The 26,169-nt window shown below is 42.5% G+C and overlaps 1 protein-coding gene across 1 annotated transcript in view; it reads right to left on the reverse strand.

Moving 5' to 3' along the window:
* The window catches only part of SLC24A3 (solute carrier family 24 member 3), a 1,194,917-nt gene that overhangs the window by 397,783 nt on the left and 770,965 nt on the right, over window positions 1-26,169 (reverse strand). Inside the window, exon 5 of the mRNA XM_086926908.1 lies at window positions 9,060-9,144. Within this exon, the coding sequence (XP_086783034.1) occupies window positions 9,060-9,144 (85 nt within the window). The remainder of the gene's footprint in view (window positions 1-9,059; window positions 9,145-26,169) is intronic.

Below are 26,169 nucleotides of genomic sequence, written 5' to 3' on the forward strand. Positions count from 1 at the left end.
TGTTAATTTATGTACTGTAATTTAATTATAATTAATGAAATATGTAAATTTATTTATTGGTATTTGTTTATAATTAATTGTTAATTAATTTTTATTTAGTAATTAATTACATTTTAATTGCCAATTAATTTTATTTAATTGATTAATTGATAATTATGTTAATTTAACTCATTTAATTTTTGTAGTGGGTTGTGGGTTTATAGGGGAGTAAGGTGGGAAGTAATTTATTTATAACTAATTACATGTGTTAATATTTTTTGTGTATTTAATAGATTTTAATTGTTAAATAACTGTTTAATTACTAATTAATTAATTGTTAATTTGTAATTAATTAGTGTTAATAGATAATTAATTGTAATGATTAAATTAAATTAGTATTTGTAATTAATTATTATATTATATTAAAGTGGTAATTACTTTTAATTATTTTTTATAGATATTAATATATATATATATTTTTAAATAATATATGAAGTATCTACTTTCTCAACTGTTACACTCACTGGAGTGGGAATAGTCATTTTTACCCCTACGCTATCCAACGCTTTCCTTACTGTTGCACTCTCTGGAGTGGGAATAGTAATTTTTACCCCTACGCTATCCAACGCTTTCCCTACTGTTGCACTCTCTAGAGTGGGAATAGTAATTTTTACCCCTACGCTATCCAACGCTTTCCCTACTGTTGCACTCTCTGGAGTGGGAATAGTAATTTTTACCCCTACGCTATCCAACGCTTTCCCTACTGTTGCACTCTCTGGAGTGGGAATAGTAATTTTTACCCCTACGCTATCCAACGCTTTCCCTACTGTTGCACTCTCTGGAGTGGGAATAGTAATTTTTACCCCTACGCTATCCAACGCTTTCCCTACTGTTGCACTCTCTGGAGTGGGAATAGTAATTTTTACCCCTACGCTATCCAACGCTTTCCCTACTGTTGCACTCTCTGGAGTGGGAATAGTAATTTTTACCTCTACGCTATCCAACGCCTTATCTACTGTTGCACTGTCTGGAGTGGGAATAGTAATTTTATACTTCCGCTATCCTACGGTAATAATATTGGATATATTTGAATTATATTATGTTACTATATATATATGCTTTAACAAAAAATATTGTAAAAAAATTTTTTATGACTTAAATTAATTATTTAATTATTATAAGGTAATGTAAGTATTTTTAAGTATATTTAGTAAATAATTTTTAATTTTAATTTCATTTAACATTGTTTTTAATAAAGTCGATATTTTTACTAACTATATTATTGTAAACAATATTTTTTACTCGATATTTTTGTACTTACCTGTTTGTAGAGACAAAGTCGATATTCTGTCTGTCGATATTTTGACGCCGATATTTTTGGTACTCGATATTATGTCCCTCGATATTATGTCAGCTTACGCATTAATTGTCTCCTTTAATCTGTATGCACTACTCTCCTGTAAGTCGCAGAGGGTGGTTGCCCATTGGTCCTATGACTTGTGTTCCCCTGCAGATGAGGGTGAAGTGATTGTTTCCTCTGCTGATCCTGCATTCCTAATTGAGACCCAGCAATTGTCGCCTTTGAACGATTACTGAATTTCTACTGTAGTCCTATGTGAAGTGGCTGCCTCTTCCAATCAATGTGTGCTGTACCTTTGTAGACTAAGACATATTGATTTCCTACATATATAAATATGAAAACATTCTCAGTCATATACCAGCAAAAGTGTGGTCTCCTCTAATCAACTTGTAGTGTCCTGCCTACCTGCATTTTTCTTCTGTAGGCCTGAGCACTGTGCTTCCCTTTTACAAACACTATGCAGTATTCTACTGCTAATCAAGTCTTAGTGGTTGTCCTCAATATGTGATACTCTCTTACAGGCCCAGTAGGCAACACTTTTCTCCACTGATCAATTTGATGTATTGTACTGCACATCATGGGAAGTGCCTGCTCAACTGATCAATTTGCAGGATTCTGAATCTCTAGGTAAACTGTGTATCTCTTCTGATTAGGTCATCTTAATTTACCAGAAGGTTGATAGTACTGCTCAATCTGAAATTATGTAACTGCAATGGGTTAAAATATCTCCCTTTTAAGCGCCTTTATCAAATCCATTTTAAAGTGCCCATTTCTTCCATTCTGCCTGCCCCCCTTACTAACATTGTTCATCATTTTAAACTGGTTTGAAGGTTATGTACTCTCAGCCAATTGGACCTCAAAGCTGATGTTGAACTATTCTATTCTCTGGCAGAATTCCTTATCAAAAGTTTATGGACTGCATGAAATGAGTGAGAAGTGAGACATGATTTGTGGGGTTCAGAAGGGTTCTCTGACCTCCAGTCCCACAGTTTATGACACACATGCACCAACAAGCAATCACACCACCTCATACACCATAATACCACCACACTTCACACCAACAGACTCACAAAAAGATGCACACCATCACGCCTCAGCATACCCAGATTATCACACTCATTGTCACTGAAGCTTTCATTGCTGTTGCCTGGCTGCAGCTTTTCATATAATATGAAGAAGCTTGTACTGCTGCTGAAAATGCTGTACCTGTTTGAGAAAATGTGCACTACTGTTGCCTGTGATGTGTCTGTTCTGTGTGAGGGGACATTGCATTGCTGCTGCCCATACTAGATACTGTGTGGTTTGCATGTCAGATTATCAGTAACAAAAATATCCTCTGTTTGAATGTTTGTTTATTTTTTACAAAAATATTGTCCCGTTGAGTGTAGGTTTTCTATTTATAACTCCAATTGAGAAGGTATTGTTGACTACTTGTGAACACCACACTGCCCATATTATTTTCCTTGTAGACACCTTGGTGCCCTTTTCAGGAGGTACATGGTTCCTGTAGGACTGGGCGACATCTTTTAGTGGGTATTAATACCCTGTTATTTGCTTGGGATATGCAAACAACTGGGAGCATGTCTGCATAGTGGACACGCACAACAGGCCCGCCACTCGGCATGCCAAAGGCAAGCCTTCTGCACCCATCTGCGCTCTGACTGCCCGCAATGCCAGCCACTGTGCTGGTTTTTCCCTCCAACAGGTAACTCTTCTCTGTTACTCACAACACAAATTGCTCTCTTTTATGGATCATGGTAAGCAGTGTCCAGGACCCACGTTGGTGTTACTGGTTCCTTTAAATCTCAGGACCTGCATTCATTGTAATCTTACTCTTACTAATATTAAAATTCAAGGTTTAACCCCCGCCAAGCATTGTTCCACTCTTCTTAATTCTGGGCCTACAATTTTTAATGCGACACTCATAAACACCAGATCACTTGTAAAAAATGCCTTAGATTTCATAGATTTTTAAAACTCTAAAGCATTGGACATGGCACTCATCACAAAGACTTGGGCTGACACTGCGTCGGCCCCAGAACTCATTATGGACTCTCCCCCTGGGTTTGCCATCTCTAGGTTAGATCGCTAAAAAAAAAGTGGCAGGGGAATAGTGATTAGATATCAGGACCATCTACTAAAAGCCTCTTTTGGGACTTTATGGGCTATACCAGATTGTGAAGCATTAGCTTTTAAAATATCCCTCACCACCATTACTCTTTTAATGGGACTTTAATGTATAGGCCACAGGGCATTAGAGCAACTTTTTGAACAACAGTAGCCAAATGATGGATATCAAAGTTCATTCCCCTGATTTCACCATTTTCGGGGATTTTAACCTGCATTTGGAAAATACTTTAGACAGAGATACTACTCTTTTTACAGACCTTTTGGAAAGTGTGGGTCTTATGCCATTAGTTAAAGATCTCACACATGCGGCTGGCCATTCTTTAGATGGCATCTTCTCTGACAATCCTTACCTTATAGTCTCCTCCATTCTGCCTCTTGCCTGGTCTGACCATTCGGCGGTCACATTTTACATCTATTTGGAATCTGAAGGGGATTCTGTGTGCTCTTTTCCCCAAAAAATGATAAGCCGCCCTTGGCAAAAAATCACCCTGCAGACCTTCCAGGTGCATTTAGCTCACTCTTAACACAAAATTCCTGTTGACCTGGATGAGGCTACAAATTGGGTCACCCTTAATCTGAACATACTGGCTCCTATAAAAGTCATTAACAATAAAAAAAGACTTCGCCGTCGGATCCCAGGTTCGATGACAGTCTTAGAACTCAGAAACAAGTTTGTTGTAGGCTTGAAATAAAATGGAGTACCCAGTAAAATTCTGAGCATAACATCTCCTATAGAAAGTCGATTCAAGACTATAAGAGGAAGGTCGCCACTGCTGAAACTTGTTATTTTACAACCAAAATCAAGGTGTCTCTCTTAATATCCCTAAAGAACTTTTTGCAACTATAAAAAAGTTGAGCAAGCTTCCTGAACCCAAACGTACCGGAGGCGATCTAAAATTCGTTAACTCTCTAGGAGTTTTCTTCCTGACTGAAGTATAAACAGTTTATGACTCATTTGCCTCTTCTTATTCAGCAGAAGGGACACCCATGGAGGGGACAACCCCTCCTACTTTGAAGGGGACACACTTCATGGACACTCTAGTAGATAATATTCCCCTCTCTCTGAACTTATTGTCCAGACACTTCTATCTCAAATAAGGTCAGGCTCCCCTTGGGATCCCTGTCCTCTAAAGTTTCTTCACTTAGTGCCTGACGTCATCGCTAATTATCTTAGAGCCATTTTTAATCAGATGTTTTTGGACGGTTATTTCCCTAAAGAGTGGGAGAGGGCTTCCATTCTTCCATTGAGGAAAAACCCCAATCTGGAAGGCAAAGATCCTAACAACTATAGGCCAATCTCTCTGCTCCCTTTTCCCGCAAAAATAGCTTTAGAAGCCAACATAGTACCGAGTTGGCTCTAATTACTGACACATTTTGGATAAGGGTGGGAAGACAGCCTTGAGTTGATCCTGTAGACCTCTCTGCAGCGTTTGACACGGTCAACCATGATCCTCTTATTGATCTTCTTTCTGCCTAGGGCATCAGAGGTAAAGCTCTCAAACTTCCAAAGTCTTTCCTCTTGGATAGAGAGCAAGTGGTGGAGCTACAGGAGTTTAGTTCTACCCCCTTCTTCATTCTGTGTGCGCTCATCATTAAGCCTGACTCTTTTCAACCTTTATGTACCACTCTTGCTAATCTAATATAATCATTTTGCTTTACAGTGGTGTCATATGCCTATGACACGCACATTGTGGCATCACTGGATGGTAGTCCTGATTACACAGTTTCCATGATTGTATGCATGAATTTGGAAAGTGGATGTCCAGTAACTATCTTATGTTTAATTCAGGAAAGACAGAGGTTCTACTTTTTGGATGGGACACCTCTTTTTGGAAACCAAATTAAGGGACGCAGAAAATGGGATTTCTTCCTATCCCAAACAAATGTATGACGTTACAACGCATACATTCACAATGCATGCCTTTACAACACAGTTTTTACATCGCAACATCCTTTACAACGCATTCTTTTACATAGCATGTCATTACATTGCATTTTCAGAAACTGCCTTTACAACGCATTCCATTCCATAGCATTATACCTTTACAATGCATAACATTACAATGCATAACATTACACTGCATACAATTACATTGCATTTCAGGTAAGTGTTGGATAGTATAGGGGTAATAATTACTATTCTAACTCCAGTGAGTGCAACAGTAGGGTAAGTGTTGTATAGTGTAGGGGTAAAAACTACTATTCTAACTCCAGTGAGTGCAACCGTGGGGTAAGTGTTGGATAGTGTAAGGATACCATGCGTTGTAGCGGTATGCGTTGTAATGACTTGCGATGTAATGTCTGCGTTGTAGTGACATGCATTGTAATGACATGCGTTGTAGTGACATGCAATGTAATGGCTGCGTTGCATTGACATGCAATGTAAAGGATGTTGTGATGTAATGACTGCTATGTAAAGGTAGTGCTATGTAGAGACTGCGTGGTAAAGGTTGTTTCCCATCCCAAACTCCAAGGTAAAAAAATGGAGGAGTTTATTTTGATGACAAACTTTCTGTGGAAGGCCATGTAAACGCAATAACTACTTGTTCTTTTCTTATGATTAAAACTCTTAGGAAAGTTTTACCCTTTATCCCTTCTGACCTGCAGAAATCTGTAGTTTTGGCACTCATATTGGCAAAGATTGATTACTGCAGTGCACTCTATTTAACATACAATCAAGACTTTAAATAAATTGCAGATTCTTCAAAATGCGGCGGCACGCCTTTTGATTTCTGTTCCAAAATATCAATCGGTATCTCACGCCTTGCCATTACTGCACTGGCTTCCAGTCAGAAGACAAACTGAATTTAATTCCCTCTACATTGACTTTAAAGCAATGCATGGGTTCGGCCCAGATTATTTTAAACAAAGATTTCTTTGGTATGTCCTCAACAGGCAGATTAGCTCTCCATTAGGTTTTAACTTGGTGATCCCCAGGGCCAAAGCAGCCTCTTGGGGGTGTGAGGGGGGCAAAGCTTTGTAGCTGTGGAACTCCTTGCCTCTGGCTCTCAAGAAAGAATCTCACCTCCTCTCCTTTTGTAAACTCCTAAAAACCTGGTTGTTTAATAAGTAGGGTTTCTATCATTTTCTCGGTTTGTGCCAGCCTAAATAGCCCTTCCTCTCCCAAGCTGAGTACCTGTGCCTCTGGGTATTAGTGCATGTTATAAATTCAAATTTCCATGTACTTCTATCATTTTCATTGTAATTTGGACATGAAGGGCCTGATTACGAGCAAAGGTATTATTTATCGCCCCTAATAAATATCAATACCACGAGGTACTTTATTTATCTGGTGCAATAAAGAACACCTATTGCGAGTTCATGGGGAATAAAATGCTGATCTTTGTGTTTATCAGTTTATCACACCAAAATCTGCATGATGTGGTAAATACGGTACGTATTTCCTCAAAAATGTTGGTAGGTTTGACCTGCCGAAATTTAACAAATATTGAAGGTATTTAATAAATGCGGATGCGTTAAATAACTTAATTTGTAATTCTGACCCATGTATAAATACTAATGGGTCGAAATATTACGAAGAATTCATAATCAGGCACTATGGGCTTTAATTAACTTTAGGCGTTGGGACAGTCTGTTAAAATATGGCAGATATCCCGTCCGCCATTTTGAAATGCTTTACCCTTGTAACAGGTTGGACAGGGCATCCGCCATGTTAGTGATGGAGTATCCTGTCTGTCAAACTCCAAATTAGGTCCTATTTAGGTGATATTTAGGTTAGGATGTTCTAGTGCCATACTGAAGAATTCTAATGAAGCTTGGTAAAATGAACGTTCTGACTATACAAAAGCCAAAATGATTTTCTTTGGCAATATTTGCCTTTTCTTCTTGTAGGTCTGATTTTACCTCCCTTTACACCTATACCTACTAGCATGTTGTTAGAGAATATTACTTTTATATGTTGAAAGAGCATTATGACTGAAGAAATGAACAATGGGACAAACGTGCATACAATACATATATTTAACTATGGATTAAACTATAATAAACTTGGCAAACAGTTCATAAAACTGACTTTTGCATCATTCTCATAAGAAAATGAAAATTAATGCATTGGAATGCTCCTCACCTATGATCTGTAGGGTTGTATTATTATATTAATATATTTTTCTTTGTCCCGAAGCATACTGAATAAGAGATTCACTACACCTGTGTCTCTCAAGCCATCAAGCTAAACAATTAACCGAATTTTATACCAATTATTCACACATTTCTTATGAATTTTACTTTCACACCCTAGATACAAACCATGAAGCACACCTTTTCCCCTGCCCATTCAACCACAATATTTGAGCAAAAGCCCCTTGTGAAAAATGTACAGAATTATAGCAACTAAAAATCAAAATGTACATATTACATGAACAGCAGCAAATAGCAAACGCCAATAATTCCAGAGGACACAGTTTGACTCTCAATAAGCACATTGACCTTAACATCTGTGCCTAAGTAAACGAATGTCTGTTGGTCAAATGCTTTTGTGCTTTATTATATTTGTTCCAAAATATTTATTTGGACATTTTGTATTCCAGGAAAAGGCAAAGATTATAGATATTAAATGAAAACTTACCTGGAAACGTATTTCAAAAAAGAGAAAATGAAAAAGCTAGAAGTTGATTCTAGGAGAAATTTCATGTGCGGACCTCTCTCTACTCGGTCTTCCTGCCCGAAAATATTGCCTTCTCTTTTTTTCGACATAACCAATTTTTAAAGATATCATCCAATATTGCATAGTCACTAAAAAACTCAACTTTGTAACCAAATGAGGTATGTTGTTTCAGCGATCTTCTCTACAAGTAATTTGAACATTTCCATCTTCTATTAGTTTTATTTGTTACGAATAAATGAATGTATCGTGCACCGCAGGTTTGTCTTGCTCTTTCTTTTATGTTGCATTTCTCTTTGAAATTTGATCAAACTATTTTGGAGAAAAAAAATCGAACCAAACATTATGAATAGATACATTTTGAACAACTCATTTAACATGATAACATAGATAGAGTAGGACTGTTATGGTATGTCACGTGCATTCATCTAGCACCATTCTACCTGTCCTATGGCGCATTCAGAATATGCAGTGGCGGCTCGCAGAGGGAGTGCTGCGAGGCGGTGGGGTGCGGCGGGGTGGGGGAGGGGCAGAGTGGAGGGTAGTGGGGTCAGACATACATTAGCAAGGAGTAAAGTAAGTAAATACATAAATAAAACTATTTACCTTGCACTCGCTGCATCGCCGAGCTGGCTTTGCAAGGAGCTCAAGGTAAATAGTATTATTTATTTATTTACTTGCTTTACTCCTTGCATTCGTATGTCCGACTCCAGTACCCCCCAACCTGCCCCTCCCCTGCCCGCCCTACCACCCGCAGCACTCCCTCTGTGAGCCGCCACTGAGAATAGTCCATTACGTAGTCCGAAGAGCACAGGTGATAACACAATTAAATCAAGCAATCCTGCTCGTAATTACTATGATGTTACCAAAAGGAGACATATAGCACTTTTTAAAATCTCCAAATAAAATAAACAGACATCAGACATAGCAATGTGAATTCAGTCTGCTTTAAAAAAAAATGCATATTACCTATTACAGACGTAAACAGTTCTGGAGCAGAACTTCCAGCTGCCATGAAGGTTGCCCCAGCAATATCTTCACTGAGATGCAAGCGCTGAAAAGAAACACATAGAAGCAGATGAGCATAAGTTATGTTTCCGTGACAAATGCTGGGGCTCAGATTTACTAAATGTTTGTGTCAGGGTTGGGTTACATTTATGGCGCAGTCACGAAGCAAAATCTATTTGGAGATTTACAAAGCCACGTAAAGCCCTCTACGCAGCCCATAATGTTACTTGTGTTACCTTGTGTCAGGTAGATGTTACATGGGTCGAGCATACGCTTTCCTGCACATCCACCCACACATTTTGATGCAAACCCATATTTACAAAGACTTGTAAACATGGGCTTGTGCCAATATGGTGCGCCTACCTGAGCTTGACATATCAAAGAGAAATGTCTTCATTTCTCTATTACTTTGTGTTTGCATGTGTGCTGCATTCTGCAGAAGACAAACAAAGAGGAATAAGAATCAAGAGATGGGTTTTGTGCAGGAAGGTATCCCTTCCAGTACAAAAATTATCCTGAGCTTAAAACAGAGACTCTTGCGCCACGGCAGGGGTGAAGGTCAGTCCAAAGTGTGCCAGTGCATTGAGACAGCTGAACTGCACCATATCTGTGTAAATATGGGGCAGTTCTGCTCTTTCTCTTTTATGCAACACAGCGCAGTAACTTCCCTTGCTGCAGTGCATTGCGTGAAATCTTAGTACATCAGTGGTAGTTTTATTGCCCCAGAGTGCACATGATCAACAATTTTGCAGACTGCAAAAAATAGAAACTCAAATCTGTTACCATTTCAGTACACCTCAAGTCCTCATGAAACAGTTTTTCAACAGGCTTGATGGAGTTGGGGATGGTCACGAACTGGCTCCAACTCTTTGCAATCTATGTATAAATAAATTGGGCCTGACTTTGAAGCAAATAGAGTGGATGTACCTCAGCAAAAGAGCTGGAAGCCATACACAAATACATTCAGCATTTCAAAGATTATCTTAAATAATAAATTGTCCACCAATATTTTAGAAATGTATAAAAAGGTTATTCAAAATGCTAAACAAATGTTTGTTTTTACATTTGTAGATTGTGCACTGTCTTAACCATCAACTAGCTGGAGGCATGGTTTCTTTTTCAAATTCTCATCCAACCAACTATTAAGAGAAGATGCAATCACTAAGAACTGTGTCAATGAGGGGCGTGGCTTGGAGCCAAGTGAGGATGGCTGCTCGCTAGATGGGCTTTGTGCAGCTCCGGTAGTGGCAGCTTTTCTTGCAGACCCTCGCTGCTTTGCCCCTTCCTAATGCAGTATTTTGTAGGGCAAAAGAACGCAGATGCCCTTTTTTGCTTCTTCATGATTCCTGGTGAGCGTTTCTAACATTTAGCTGAGGCGGGAGCATTTCCCTCACGGAACTCGCGTCTGGCATTTTGTTTCTGCGAAACAGCTTGCATTCTGTAAAATATATAAAACAGTAGTTTCTTCATCCAATTTTGGGTGCCTGGCCATATTTCAGGGCCTACTATTCTTGCTATTAATGGGCAATTGTTTTATAATCTGTGGTAGACATTGGAACATGAAATAGATATTTTTATTTAAAGAAACTTTCCACTCAGTCAGTCCTACTTTGCCTCAAATCTATGCAGAGCTGCGGTGACTGATGTAAGATGGAAACTTCTCGACAGTGAGTCTGTGATTTTGTTTGAACAAATAGTCGCAACTAGAATTAATCGTTTGGAAGAGACTATTTTGTTGCAGACGATGTGCTTTTTCCTCACATGGATTTTGACGCTTGTCATCATGAGTCATCAAGGTCTAATGTCAAGCAGAAATGGACTATAATTAAATGGAATTCATTATGACTTAAGAATAAGCTCTAATTTATTAATCTTAACCTTTTCACTTCCAAGGGAATTCTTAATGTTATCTCTGCTACAACACATCACCTCATGTCCCACTCTCAGAATGCATTTTTTCATCATATTTTGAACACTGTTTTGCTAGTTTCAGTATTTTCAAATTTCACTCAGCTTTTTATGGGAGACCAGCATCTACTTGTCGTTTTACTCGTTCTTCACTCTCATCTTTCGCAGACCACAATCCTTACTCTGTCATTTCCACAACTATGGAGAGCTCTGACACCAATTCATCACTTTCCAATAAGGAACCATTGGTAGTTGCATCTAATATTCGGCTCTCCACCAAGAAACTCACTCCTAGTTTGACCACTTCAGCTGTATTGTCTTCTGGAAAATGCAACAAAAAGGATCCTCCTTCACCTACTATGTCCCCTCCACTAAGTGCTATGGATGTGCTTTTTGAGGCGGTACGGGCTCTTCTGCATTACATGGAGGAAACGAAAAGGATCCAAGCTCTGGACGACAAGTGGTCTACTAGGAGAATAGGGTTAAGAAGATTGAACAAGTCAACTCTGTTCAGGTTGTGGTGAACCAAGTTACTTTAATGAAGTCTGAAATGTCACTGCTCAAAAAACTACTGGAAAATTTGGAGAGCCATAACAGACCTAACAACTTGTGAATTAATGGTCTGGTAGAAGGCTTGGAAGGCTCAGATGCTATTTTATTCTTCAAATCTTTCCTTCCACAAGTTCTTGGTATACCTTCCTCCCATGCGTTGAACATTCAAAGAGTACATCGTTTGGGTCATCTTCCAACCATGGAAGCCTCTTCAGCCAAACCTCGCGGAGTAATTATATTTTTCTTGGAATACACAGATTTATTGAAGATTTTACAAGCAGCTAAACTCAAAGGTTGTATTTCATGGCAAGACTCCCTTTGTTGCACAGGATTATGCCAAAGAAACAGCAGATCAAAGAAAGGAATTCCTAGATATGAGACCAGCACTTTGTACTCTTAATGCCAGATTTGGTCTCTTTCATTCCTGTCTCTTCAAAGTGACATATAAGAATAGAACTACAACTTATGAGACTCCTGCTTTACTACAACGGTTCTTGGAGCAGTGCAGTGAAGAAGATATGGATGTGTCCAGACATGCAACAGGTTAATATTGTGTTGTTATTGGTCTAATGTGCTCTTTGTTCAAACTATGTTGTCTTTGTTCCTGTTTATCTAAGTTTCTCAGATTTCCCTATGTTATAATTACTTGTTTTTCTCTCTTATTAGGTGCAGTATTTCCTTCATGGATATTTTATGTTATCTATGGTTTTCTTGGATGATGTCCTCTCTCCCCAGTCTGCCCTGGGTTGCCTGGTTAGTTGTGCCATTTTTCCTCATGTGGCCTCACCACCCTCATCTTGTCCTTATCTTGTTCAAGTGTTTTTTGTAGTTGGTTATTCTGTTTTTGGAATGTATGGCATATGTGTCTTGTTTGTTACATTTGTTTCATTTTCTTATCTCTATTTTCTCTGTCTCTTTTTGCACATCTTTTTCTCTTCAGTGATGTTTTTTCCTTTTATATCCTTTTTCATTACATCTTATCCTCCCTCCCTGCTTACACCTGTTTCTCTGCTTATTTTCTCGTTTTTTATAACCACTCATTTCCTCCTCTATACTATCTATCTTGCTTGTTTGGCTTTTGCAAAGTTTTTGCTAAATATTATTACTTATATTATATTGTTCATTTTTAGTTGTTTTAACTATTGTTCGACAAACTTTATGTCTTATCGATTAATGTAGATGACTTTAAAGTTTTTTTCATGGAATGTTAAGGGTTTGGATTCTCCTATAAAATGTCAACAGGTATTCTCTCATTTATCTAATTCAAAATGTGACATAGTTTTAGTACAGGAGATTCATGGTTTTGAAAAAGAGATTCCTAAACTTCAACAACAAATGGTTGGTCATGTTTTTGCCTCTCCGGGCACAGGTAATGGTTATGGTGTAGCCATTTGTATCATAAATGTCTTGACTTACAAATTCTCTCACATGATACTGACGATGTGGATAGATGGGTTTCTGTTTCATTATTATTGAATAATATCCCCTTGACTATTTTTAATCTGTATGCACCTACTGCCCCAGATGTTACTTTTTGACTTTCTAAACAAATGTTCCTTCAAGATGACTACATATTGGTTGGTGGAGATTGTAATTTGGTTATGCACCCTGCTATTGACCGTAATTCTCAATCCAAATTCATTTCAACTCCTATGCACTCTCATTTCTCATTTACTATTCAACAACAATCACTAGTGGTTGCTTGGCAATTATGCAATCCTACACTTCGAGAATACTTTTTCTTTCCTCCAGTACGCTCTTCACAATCTCACTTAGATTATCTATTCACTTCAAAAGCACTTACACAACATATCACTCATTCTGACATTGGTTCTATATTAATTTCTTATCATGCCCCTTTTACCTTAGTTTTGAACCTTCTTCCTCCTATTCAGGGTACACAAAGACGGAGATTCAACAACTCCCTCCTCTTAGGCTCCAAATGTACCCAACAATTGTATTGCCACTTTCTTTCTTGAGAATGAAACTCCACACATCTCTTCACAGACTATCTGGGATGCCTTTAAACAGCCTCTAGAGATTTTATTACTTCCTTTGTGCCCCAGCACAAGAAATCTTCATTACTCACTATGCAATTACTTAAGACACGCATTAAGCAACTGGACCTTTCCTTATTTCAAACAAATTCTAAATCCTGCTTGGATAAGCTAATCAGATCCAAATTCGAATTCAACAAATTATCTACTGAAAACGTGAATGCATTTTTGCTTAAATCCTCAGCCAAATACCATGGGGGCCAAAATAAAGCGGGGAAGCTTCTAGCCTACTGTATTAAAGTAAAAAATGAATGCACCAAAATTAGCTCTATACTTTCTTCTAGCAATCACAATGTTTACAGAAATGAAGATATTTTATCAGAATTCACTCAATTCTTTCAAATTGTTTACACTCCTGATTCCTCAGTACCTCAGGATACCATACGTCAATACTTATCCTATATTAACCCACCTTCATTTCCTGAGCTAGATTTTTCAGTGTTAGAGGATGGTATTCGAAAACTAGATATCCTTTCTGCTATTCGCTCTATTAAACGAGGTAAAGCCCCGGGTCCTGATGGTTTTTACGATTGAATTTTATTCTTAGTTTTCTCAAATTCTTATTCCTAAATTACATCAATTATTTCACTTCTTTATTTCTTCCAAAAAGTCTAGTGGCTCTTTTCAAGAAGACTTCCCCTGGAAGGTAAAGATCATACTTTATGTAAAAATTTCAGACCCATTTCTTTAATTAATTTGGACTATAAAATGTATGCAAAAATTCTGGCCTTACGCTTGGAGAAATGTTTACCCCTATTAATTGGGCAAGGACAATGTGGTTTTATTGAAGGTATACATCTTTCAGACAACACTAGACTTTTCTTTAACGTTCTTACCAAGGCCAAAGCGTGTAAAGATTCCTTAGTGGCCATCTCTTTGGATGCAGAGAAAGCTTTCGCCCGAGTCGATTGGTCATTCATTTTTTCTACTTTCTCCTGGTTTGGTTTTGGCCCCACGTTCATAAATTATATTTCCTTATTATATTCTTCTCCTGTTTCCTCCATCTTAGCTAATGGTCTTATTTCTTCTTCCTTTCCCTTATATCGTGGGGTACGGCAAGGTTGTCCTCTCTCACCTCTTCTCTTTATACTTGCTTTCGAAACCTTTTTAAGTAAGATCGTTCAAATTCTCAGATTACAGGCACTGACCAATTAAAACTTTCTGTCTATGCAGGTTGATATTTCGTTCTTTTTATCACAATCACAGAACTCTTTGGCAGCTTTTTTAGCCGAAGTACAATCTCTTGCCTCTAAGTCTGGTTATAAATTAAACAGCGACAAATGTGAAATACTCCCATTGAACAAAGAATGCTTTTCCGTGGACTATGTTTCTTCAGGTTTTCATTGGGTCCCGGATAAAATGAAATACTTTGGTTTATGGTTCGAATCTTCCATTGAAGAGCCCAGTTAATAAATTTAAAAGAACTGCTGACACTCTTTAAACAAGCATTAGAAATGCAATAGGTCTCGCAGCATTAGAGTTAGTGCTTTTAGAATTGTTTATGGGTTTTTTTGTAAATCTTTAGCATGAGGTTGAGGGTGAGTGAGGGTGAGTGAGGGTGAGGGGTTGAGGGTGAGTGAGGGTGAGGCTGAGGGGTTGAGGGTGAGGGTGAGTGAGGGTGAGTGAGGGGTTGAGGGTGAGGGGTTGAGGGTGAGTGAGGGTGAGGGGTTGAGGGTGGGTGAGGGGTTGAGGGTGAGTGAGGGTGAGGGGTTGAGGGTGAGTGAGGGTGAGGGTGAGTGAGGGTGAGGGTGAGTGAGGGTGAGGGTGAGTGAGGGTGAGTGAGGGTGAGGGTGAGTGAGGGTGGGTGAGTGTGAGTGTGAGTGAGGGTGAGTGGGGGTGAGTGTGGGTGAGTGTGGGTGAGGGATTGAGGGTGAGGGGTTGAGGGTGAGTGAGGGTGAGTGAGGGTGAGGGGTTGAGGGTGAGTGAGGGTGGGTGAGTGTGAGTGAGGGTGAGTGAGAGTGAGGGTGAGTGAGGGTGAGTGAGAGTGAGGGTGAGGGTGAGTGAGGGTGGGTGAGTGTGAGTGAGTGTGAGTGAGAGTGAGGGTGAGTGAGAGTGAGGGTGAGGGTGAGTGAGGGTGGGTGAGTGTGAGTGAGTGTGAGTGAGAGTGAGGGTGAGTGAGAGTGAGGGTGAGGGTGAGTGAGGGTGGGTGAGTGTGAGTGAGTGTGAGTGAGAGTGAGGGTGAGTGAGAGTGAGGGTGAGGGTGAGGGTGAGGGTGAGGGTGAGTGAGAGTGAGGGTGAGGGTGAGTGAGAGTGAGTGAGGGTGAGTGAGAGTGAGGGTGAGTGAGGGTGAGGGTGAGTGAGGGTGAGTGAGGGTGAGGGTGAGTGAGGGTGAGTGAGGGTGAGTGAGGGTGAGTGAGAGTGAGGGTGAGTGAGAGTGAGGGTGAGTGAGAGTGAGGGTGAGTGAGAGTGAGGGTGAGTGAGAGTGAGGGTGAGTGAGAGTGAGGGTGAGTGAGAGTGAGGGTGAGTGAGAGTGAGTGAGGGTGAGTGAGGGAGGGTGAGGGTGAGTGAGGGTGAGTGAGGGTGAGGGTGAGTGAGGGGTTGATGTTGAGGGGTTGAGGGTGAGTGAGGGTGAGTGAGGGGTTGAGGGTGAGTGAGGGTGAGGGTGAGTTAGGGTGAGGGGTTGAGGGTGAGTGAGGGTGAGGGGTTGAGGGTGAGTGAGGATGAGGGGTTGAGGGTGAGTGAGGATGAGGGGTTGAGGGTGAGTGAGGATGAGTGAGGGTGAGGGTGAGTGAGGGGTTGAGGGTGAGGGGTTGAGGGTGAGTGAGGGTGAGGGGTTGAGGGTGAGTGAGGGTGAGGGGGAGTGCGGAAGCAGCACGGAGGGCAGGGAAGGGCGGAAGCAACAGGGAGGGCAGGGAAGGGCGGAAGCAACAGGGAGGGCAGGGAAGAGCGGAAACAGGGGGGGCAGGGAAGGGCGGAAGCAACAGGGAGGGCAGGGAAGCGCTGAAGCAACACTGAGGGCAGGGAAGGGCTGAAACAAAACGGAGGGCAGGGAAGGGCTATTTTGTATTTTATTGTAAATATGCGGACACAGAGGGATGGAGCTAGCCTTGCGCGAAGATGGCTGCGCTCTAGGCAAGCTCCTTTGGCTGCCACCTAATGAACAGCAATATGCTGCGGTAAACAAAATAATTAGAATTTAGAGAAGCTGACCTGTGCTTCGTAGGGGATTGAGGTCCCCCGCTAAAAGGTCTTATACTAAGAAAAATGTCCAGAAGGAAAAGAGAGGAATGGTGGTAGCTGCGTTGTCAAAACTTTGTAAACAGCATTGGGTGCAGGGTGGATTCCAACATGGCGGCAAAGTGTCCCATAACAGAAAACAGGTCAGCGTTCTAGCCCAATTGGAAGATTCATGTGATACCGGTGAGGCGCGCTGAGAGCTGCGCACTTCACCTGAACATTTTGAGGAATAGGAGGTGTTCCTTCACGTCGTGTTTCGATAGGGAAATAAGAAAAACGCGTCGCAAGATTTTCCGAGCAAGAATTAGAGTCTTCCTACAGAAGATACAAGTAAGACTGTTCCGATACCTTGTCAGAGTAAAAGTTCATAAATATTAACTGCGCGTGCTCTCTGGAGGCTCAGCTTCTCCTGAGCTCATGCGCAGTTGAACAGAATATCTTCTAGAGTTTACCAGAGTCTACCAGAGAAATATTTATCAAGTATTCTACGAGTATCAAAGTAAACAAAATAATTAGAATTTAGAGAAGCTGACCTGTGCTTCGTAGGGGATTGAGCACACAAAATAGGCTTGCCACCGTACATGTGAAGCAGGCGTTGTCCCGAGGCCTAGATGGAAGCGGCAAGGACCGCCCTGCAGAGGATGTGGGAGGCCGCTGGCTGTGAGCTGCTCCTGTGCAGGCGGGCACTCTGTGGAGCCGGTCAGGGCCTGTGACGCTGTGCTCTGCAGCTGGAGGACGGGCGGCACCGAGGGAGCTGCGACCGGCCTGTGGGAATGACTGGCAGGATCAGTGTGCCTGCAGCCCGGTAGATGAGCATGGCTCGCGGCGGACTGAGACGTAGTCTTGCTGTAGGCTGCGACACGGCGGGAAGGGGAGGGGGCGGAGCGGGTGAGCTGCGCGAGGGACGCAAACCGCGTGGAGTCTTACCGGGGGAGGGGGGGGTGGGCTTGGAGGAGGGAGACAATCAGAGCAGATCGCCGGGGTTATTCTTGGCGGCTCTTAGGGAGGTCCGGTTATTTTGTGTGCCGGAAGGAAGTTAGACGGCGTTAGACGGAAGGAAGAGAGGGGAGGGGGAGGAGAAATGCGACACGGCGGGAGGGGGCGGAGCGGGTAAACAAAGACGGACGTGCACGCGCACGCGCTTTTAAGGTCAATGCGCATGCGCATAAGCTCAATGCGCATGCGCATTGACCTTAAAAGTCACGGGCACTGCAAGGAATCGCCACGATTCCTTGCAGTGTAGATAAAGAGTGGATAAGTCGCAATACTCTCGCTTGCTCGATGCGCATCGACAGGCGAGACCTAAAAAGCCACGTCTAGGTGGAATTCCATGTTTTTTATCTTGGTGGGTCCATCTCGACACAATCAAAATGATGTTGGTACCTATAGTACTTTTTTATTTCTCTAGTATTCCTGTAAATATTCCTAAATCACATTGTAACACAATTTTTTCTATCCTATTGAAATTTTATTGGAAAAATAAGAAACTTTGCATGTCTTTACATAAACTTAAACATCCAAAACTGTTGGGCGGTGTCAATTTCCCAGATTTCCAAACCGCATTCTTTCTTAAACAATCCTCTCTATTACTCCAAGAGGACAACGTAGATTCATCACTACCATTATGGACTGCTATTGAAAGAAATTTTCTTCATCCTTTCTCCTTCCAAGAATGTTTATCCTTTACACACCGTCCTTTGTCACTTTCTGTTCCCATTTTTAATACCAGCTGCAGAATTCTCCAACCTTTACTTATCAATCATCTTTCTCCTAAAGATCACTTTTTGCAGTCTTCACTAGGGTACAATAAACATCTTAAAATCAATAATAGAGTAATTTTTTTGGAAGGATTGGCCTATGAAAGGGCTTCATTGGGTACATCAACTTTACCGGGATAATGCATGTATATCTTTTACAGTTGCTCAAGCACATTTTCCTACCTTGTGTGCATATAAATATGCATCCTTATTCTCATTGATTCAATAACTTACAATAACTTAACATTTAGACCTTATCATGTTCGCCTCCTACCGTCCTTTTCATGTTATGCCTTCCCCGTCCGCATCTCAAGTTTATAAACATTTATCCTCTTCTCCTGTTAATAGAGATAAAACAGAGGTGGAACTCTCATGGGAGACTGATCTCCAATTGTCCGACTCTTTTCCTACCTGGAATAGGGTCTGGATTAAAATTAGGAAGTCTTCCAGGGCTGCTAATACTATCCAAACTTTATTTTACATTTATAACAGACTTTTATTGACACCTGTTTTGCTTCATAAAAGAAACCCCGCTATTTCTCCCTTGTGCTGGTCCTGTAATGCTTTCCCGGCTGACTTACACCACATGCAGTTTATTTGCCCCCATGTTCACGGCTTCTGGGAACAAGTTTGGGACAAAATAATAATATCTTTCACAAACAAATTCCTTTCACTTATGTTGATATATTTCTAGGTAGTGTATCTTCTGAATGGGAGTCACATTAGAACAATTTCCATATTACAGATCTCCATCCTGCAGTTGCTTTCCAACAAATTGCAAGATCCTGGAAGTCGCTCTACCAATATTATTTATCAAGCCTGGTGATATGGTGTTTGTTATAACCACAAGCTAGATAGAGAGTATGTCCGCCCTATTTCACCTGCAATGAAACAAGAATACCTATGGTCACCTATTACTCATTTTCGAGATGTATCTGCAAATGTAGCACAAGTCTAAAATCCCCTAGTTGAAGCAGTGCCTAAACCTCCATGATTTAATTTTTGTTCTCTATATATCTGTTTTTTACATTAATACTATGTATTTTTATGCACATTTCTTTTATTATACACCCCTCTCTTTCTCCTACCCTGCCTTCCTATATTACCTTAGATGTTTCATATTATATCAGTAAAGTTCCTTTTTCAACTAAAAAAATAACTGTGTCAATGATTACAACCAGAAGTAATTAGAGAATCATTGGTTACTTGAGCGCCTCACTACTGAAGCGCACAGAACAAAATCTTGGTCAGCCTCTGTCGATCTAGAGTTATATTGCTATCACTCAGTTGATTTCAACAGAAAATAGATTTTCAAGTCCATACTGCAACTAGATAGGCATGTTCCTAGCATTTTGCGTTTGGCAGAGGTGGGAGTGAGAAGCTATTTGAATGTGGTAGTACCAATACATCTATTTTAGATTCAAAAGTCCATCATTATAGCATTCCATTTACAAGAGACTCATCTAACTAAGCAAGAATGCACTGCGCTGCAGAAGAGATGGCGGGGTCAGGTGTTTGGCACCACGTATTCGGCGTTTGCTAGAGGGGTGCTGATATGAATAAGGGCGGGGATACCGTTCCAGGCTACAAACCAGCTGGTGGACCCTGAGGGCAGATACGTGGTGGTGGAAGGGAGGTTATATGGCAGGGATGTAGTTTTATGTAGTGTATACACCCCTAATGTCGATCAGGCCCATTTTTTTGATGATCTGACGAGTTCACTGGCCTATTTCCTGGCGGGCCCCATCATCCTAGGAGGTGACTTCAACTCAATCACTAATGTAACACTTGATACGTCGCACCCACCGTTGGCCGACTCCCCAGTGCGTAGGTTGGCCGCACATAGGAAAGAATGGTAAGAGAGGTGGGGATTGATAGATGTATGGAGGGAGCAGCACCCTGACACTAGGGACTATTCCTTTTTTTCGGCCCAACATGCGTTACATGTTAGAATAGACTCTGTCCTGTGTAGTGGCCCCCTGGCTGCCATGGTAACTCACACGGAATATTTGACTAGGACTATCTCGGACCACAATCCCTTGTTAGTGTTAGTGCAGTGGCTGTGAGCGAGATCGGCGGTCCCAACATGGCGGCTGCGGCCTGATACATTGGAGGATCTGGTGTTTAGTGACACGGTCCAACAGGGCATTGAACGCTATTTTGAGGAGAATGAGGGTTCAGCTACTGCGAGATCGGTAGAATGGGATGCGATGAAGGTGGTGGTGAGAGGAGTATGCATGGGCAGGTTCTCGAATGGAAGGATGTCAGTTTTGACTGCTCTAGCGAAGGCAGAGGATGCGTTGAGGGAATTGGAACAGCGTAGGCCTGAGCGACCGGAATTACAAGAGCGGTTACTTGAGGCTAAGGAAGTAGTGGCGACTGAAACGGAACGACTGCGGTGCTATGATTATAAGCAATACACCATTAAAGCACATGCAGAGGGAGATAAAGTGGGTACGCTCCTTGCTAGGCTTGCCAACCCAGACACTAGAGGTTGCCCCGTCATGAGCATAAGAACAGAGTCAGGGGAAATAGTCTACTCGCAGGCGGCGGTGCTGGCGCGCTTCCAGTCTTACTACACGAAGTTGTTTGCATGCCAACTGGGGGTGGAGGTCCCGGAAATAAGTGAATACCTGCACTCTGTCCCACTACCAGTGTTGGATGATGAGGAAGCGAAGGAACTGGGAGGGCCTATAACACTATCAGAGATTAGAGTGGCCATTAAACAGATGGCAAGAAATAAAACGCCTGGGGTAGATGGCCTGCCGATTGAATTCTACCTGAAATATATTGATATTTTAGAGCCCAGACTATTAGTGTTGTACTCTGAAACCAGAATGTTGGGGTACTTGCCCAAATCGATGAGGGAGGCGCTAGTAGTGCCACTACTGAAACCCGGCAGAGAGGCATCCGATGTGACGTCGTATCGGCCTTTGTCTATGCTAACCGTGGACTATAAGATCTTGAGCCGTATTCTGGCCACCAGACTGCTACCACACATGACCAGACTAGTACATGGGGACCAAGCAGGGTTTATTCCCACTAGGAACACGTCAATGAACATACAACAACTGATCCGGATATTAGACAGTGCCGGGGACGCAGATCAAGAACCTGCAGTTTTATCGGTTGATATTGAGAAAGCTTTTGATAGCCTTGAGTGGACATACCTGGACGAGGTGTTAGTGAAGTTTGGTATAGGAGAGGGGTTTGGAAGATGGACGAGAGTGCTATATTCATCGGCCACAGCGAGGGTACACCTAGGATCGATTATATCCTCAGATTATCCGGTGCGTAGGGGGACGAGGCAGGGGTGCTCGTTATCCCCTCTGCTGTTCGCACTGGCGATGGAACCACTGGCGGCGCAGGCAAGGTCGGGGGCCATGTACCAGGGGATCAAGCAGGGTGAGGAGTCGCATTACATCTCACTGTATGCGGACGATCTGTTATTGTACCTAGCGGATGCAGGGCGGGCCCTGGAAGGAGCAGTGGGCATGTTAACCAGATTTGGCCAGTTATCAGGCCTTAAAGTGAACTGGACTAAGACTTGTATTTTTCCGCTACGGGCAGAAGCGCCGTTTCCCCCTCGCGCGCTGGGGTGATCTGGGAGCCATCTTGCTTCACTTATCTGGGTGTCCGCATCTACCATGAGGCCGCGAGTCTGTTGGAGGGTAATATAGGGCGTTGCGTGCGCGCATTGAGAGGTTGCATATCCTTTTGGGCCTCCCTCCCTCTCTCGGTGTTGGGTCGAGTGGCACTATTGAAAATGGTGGCGCTCCCAAGGTTGCTCTATTACTTCCGCACCCTGCCGATATGGATCCCGCAGCGGGTCTTTAAAGAACTGAGGACGATGGTAACTGGCTTCCTTTGGGGTCACGGACGACGCAGAGTGGCATTGAACACCTTGATTAGACCCAAGCTTGAGGGGGGGATGGCAGTCCCCGACTTTGAATTATATTATTTAGCAGCACAGCTTCAAATACTTATGCAACACATCGCCAGGGAGTTCAGAGCACCAGACCACGAACGAGGGACTGGTATTCAATGCCATGTCTTGTCCTACATAGTTATGCAACAGAAAATAGATATGAGGGACCTTACAATGGAGGAAAAGACTATCAGGCTGTGTTGGCAAAGAAGTCTGAAGAGAGCGAAGAGAGCCCGGCCATATGCACCAGAGATACCATTGGGAATGTTGACCGCTCTGCTGCATGGGGGTGACTGGTCTCCGCTATCAGAATGGGAGGAGTCAGGCTTACAGATGGTGGGGGACTTATACATAGATGGAACGTTGGTCCCCTTTCAGACGTTGCAGGAACAGTTTGGCCTGCCAGACGGAAATTTTCTTCTGCATGCGGCAGTGGTGGCGGCGATGCAGAAGCACTGGAAGGGAGGGCTAATTGAGCCGGAAACGACCATGGCCTGCCAGTATGTAGTGATGGCCGCGGGTACCTTTAAAGCGGTGACCTGCCTCCATAATAGGATGTTACATGAGGGACTGGAACCACTACTGGCGCTAAAGGCGAAATGGGAGGACAGTATAGGCAGGCCCATCCCCGACACAGTGTGGGGCCATATTTTGAAACTGGCATGAAAGGGGACCAGGAATGCACGGTTCCAACAGGTACACTTTTTTGTCCTACACAGGGCCTACCTGACCCCGGAAAGGATTAAATGGTACTTTCGGGTACACAACGCAATGTGCCCGAGGTGCCTGGCACCTGAGGTTGACCTGGATCACCTGCTGTGGGGCTGTCCGAACTTAGGGGCGTATTGGCCGGAAGTGGGGGAAATCCTGAACGTGGTCACTGACAGGGAGGTGGACTTTGACATGGCGGCGTGCTTACTGCTTTGGTTCCCTCACACAAAGAACACAAAAATCACGAGCAAATTCATTGATCTAGGGCTCATGCTGGCTCAAAGAGAGATTACCTGGCATTGGAAGTCCAAGGACGGTCCGTCCGTGAGGAGATGGATGAATGAGCTGCTGAAATGGTCCGGGTGTGAAAGTGTGCTCAGAATGAGACAGGCTGCCAAGACTGACAATGATAAAAGCTTGGAGATGGCGAGAGCATGGGAGATGATAGTTCAAGCGCTGCGTGACTACATGGTAGAAGATGAAGAGTAGGTACATTGAACATGTGGGGCTCCATGAGGCTTGAAAGAACAAAGGCAATACCCGAATTGTAGCGTGCTCCATTACCAATATAAAATACCTATGCCCACATCAGCAGCAGTTGGGGGGGGAGGAGGGAGGAAGGGATGATTTGGGAAGGGTTGTTAGGCACCGAAGCAATGTTATGGAAGATACCCGTAGTTGAAATCTAGGGTTGGGTATACGGCATTGGGTCCCCGAGAGGGGTTAAGCAGGTTGCCGGGGGCAACATTAGAAACACCCTGGACCGACACCATAGACGTCCACTGACAGGAATGAGCAGGACCAGGTGTTACAACTCTGATATCACCCACATAGGACGCCGGAGCATGCTGGTTGGTGTAGAGGGGGGGTGGGAGTTTAGGGGGTAAAATGCAGATACTAAAAGATCTTATTAACCAGACACCCCTATGGGGTGATCACTGTGACACCTTTGCTGTGCATACGACACGATGCGCCGCCCGGCCTCCGGGTTGTGGGCTAATTGGCTGTGTACGGATTCACTATTATTTTATCCATGCTTTGTGATATCATAAGTGTACTGGTTGATCTATTTTGTGAACTGGTTTCTAATTCTGCAATAAAAACAAATTTAAAAATAAATAAATAAATTATAGCATTCCATCTCCCCATGATGTTGCATCAGTTATTTTTGCTTTCAGCATCTTTGATTGTTTATCTTTCCTGTGGTTGAGGTCAGTAAATACATCTTCAGCGACCAGTGTGCTGAAAAACAAAAGCTTGCAGAGTCACCATATATAGACACCAAGGTGTTAACCTATTAGATTGGTGAGCAAGATGATTTTCCTCATAGAGTCAAATGTCTAATGTGGCCTTGCTCGAGCTGCACTGAAAAGTGACAAGTGCTGCCTGCAGTCGTTGTTCTAAAGTAGAACTGCTAATTTGGAATGACGGTGATATAATATACCTGGTAGAGGCTCCAAACCTTCTGTATGGGCTTTTCACTGAATTTGGGTCAGAAAGGAGTAAACAGGCTTCAACTCTCCATTAATGTTACTGATATGTGAGATATGATCTACGTTGTTGCTTATCCAGCCTAGGCACAAAACGTCCAATCACGCCTTCTGAGCTGGAAAATAAACTCCTTTAGCCTAATTAAATGGCCCCATTTAAATGAACCTAATATTTGGGCCATTCTTACCACAAAGGTTTCCTACGTAAAGACAAGTGCATGTGGTGAGGGATTTCTCTCTCTGAGCTTAAATTAGCAGGAAGGTGTTGATTGTTTTCTGTTACCGCCCTCAATTTGACTCTGAGATTTCTGAGACTCACTTGTTTTCTTCCCTGTAGAAGCCTTATCTGCTGTGATGACATAAGAAGCTGGAACTCCTTTACTATGGAGAGGATGACATGTGGTAAACAATGGCTGTGTTTAAGGTACAGGAAGAGCTATTTGTTATCAGGAGAGCCTTCCACCATCTTGGTTTTTGTCTGTAGATTTCCTATGCTATAGAACACTCATGCAGTGTATAGTTGCATAATGAGGAAGCAGCGGCAGTCGGCACAGGTAAGCGCAGCAGGGCGGTGGGCAGGCAGTGCAGGGGCGCGGTCAGAGAGTGAAGTCGACAGACGACAGAATATGTATAATTAAACAAATAACTAGTTTGACGTCTGTTAACTTCCCTCCTGCCACACCCCACCCTGTCCCACTGCGCTTACCTGTGCTGGCCGCCACAGTGAGGCACAGAAGGAGGGGCAGGAAGGAATGCATTAGGAGTACCTCCCTACCATTGTCAAACTAGTCGGTATTCTTTAAGAACCCAAGTAGCACAGCTGGGCACATACTAGGCAATGTAAGGTAGAAGAGCTGGACTTCCATCCCTCTTCTGAAGAAAACACCCTTCTTTGTCTGCTATATTTGCTCTCTGAGGGACCAACACCTCTCTTTCCCTGCTTTGGTAGTGACCATATATATCGCACTGGTGCCTTTGAACTGTTGAGTGTAGCTCAAGACAGTACGGGCCATGTTGATACCACTTTCTGTTAAGTTTTGTTAATTGATTGAATGCTGAGAAATAGGAGCACATTCATTTTAGTCAATATATCTTTCCTACTGGTGAAATTAATTGACATTTATCAGCTCCATCTGCATCCTCTTTGTTTAAGATGGGAAATGAAGTTTTGATTTGCCTGAGGTCTTTTGTCACCCACTCCCATCTTCAGATGACCTGCCGTTGTGGTCACAAGGGTAACCCGGTTGTGCCAGACCTAGTCGAACCCAATCTGAATCAGTAAAAACGGGAAAAAGGCAAGAATGTGGCAAAACATATATATTGATGAAAGTCCTTGCACTGCTTGGAAAGCTGTCCCACCCTACGTGTTTGACTTTTTCCAGCTTGTGCTTTGTTTTGTGCTCTCAACAAAACAGTCAGTTCACTGAGAGTTCTCAATGTTTATTCACATTCAACAAAAGAGGAAAAGGCTTTGCTGGTCATTGGGAACAT

The sequence above is a fragment of the Lissotriton vulgaris genome, chromosome 6 (genome assembly GCF_964263255.1).
Source record: "Lissotriton vulgaris chromosome 6, aLisVul1.2, whole genome shotgun sequence".
In the NCBI taxonomy this organism is placed as follows: Eukaryota; Metazoa; Chordata; class Amphibia; order Caudata; family Salamandridae; genus Lissotriton; species Lissotriton vulgaris.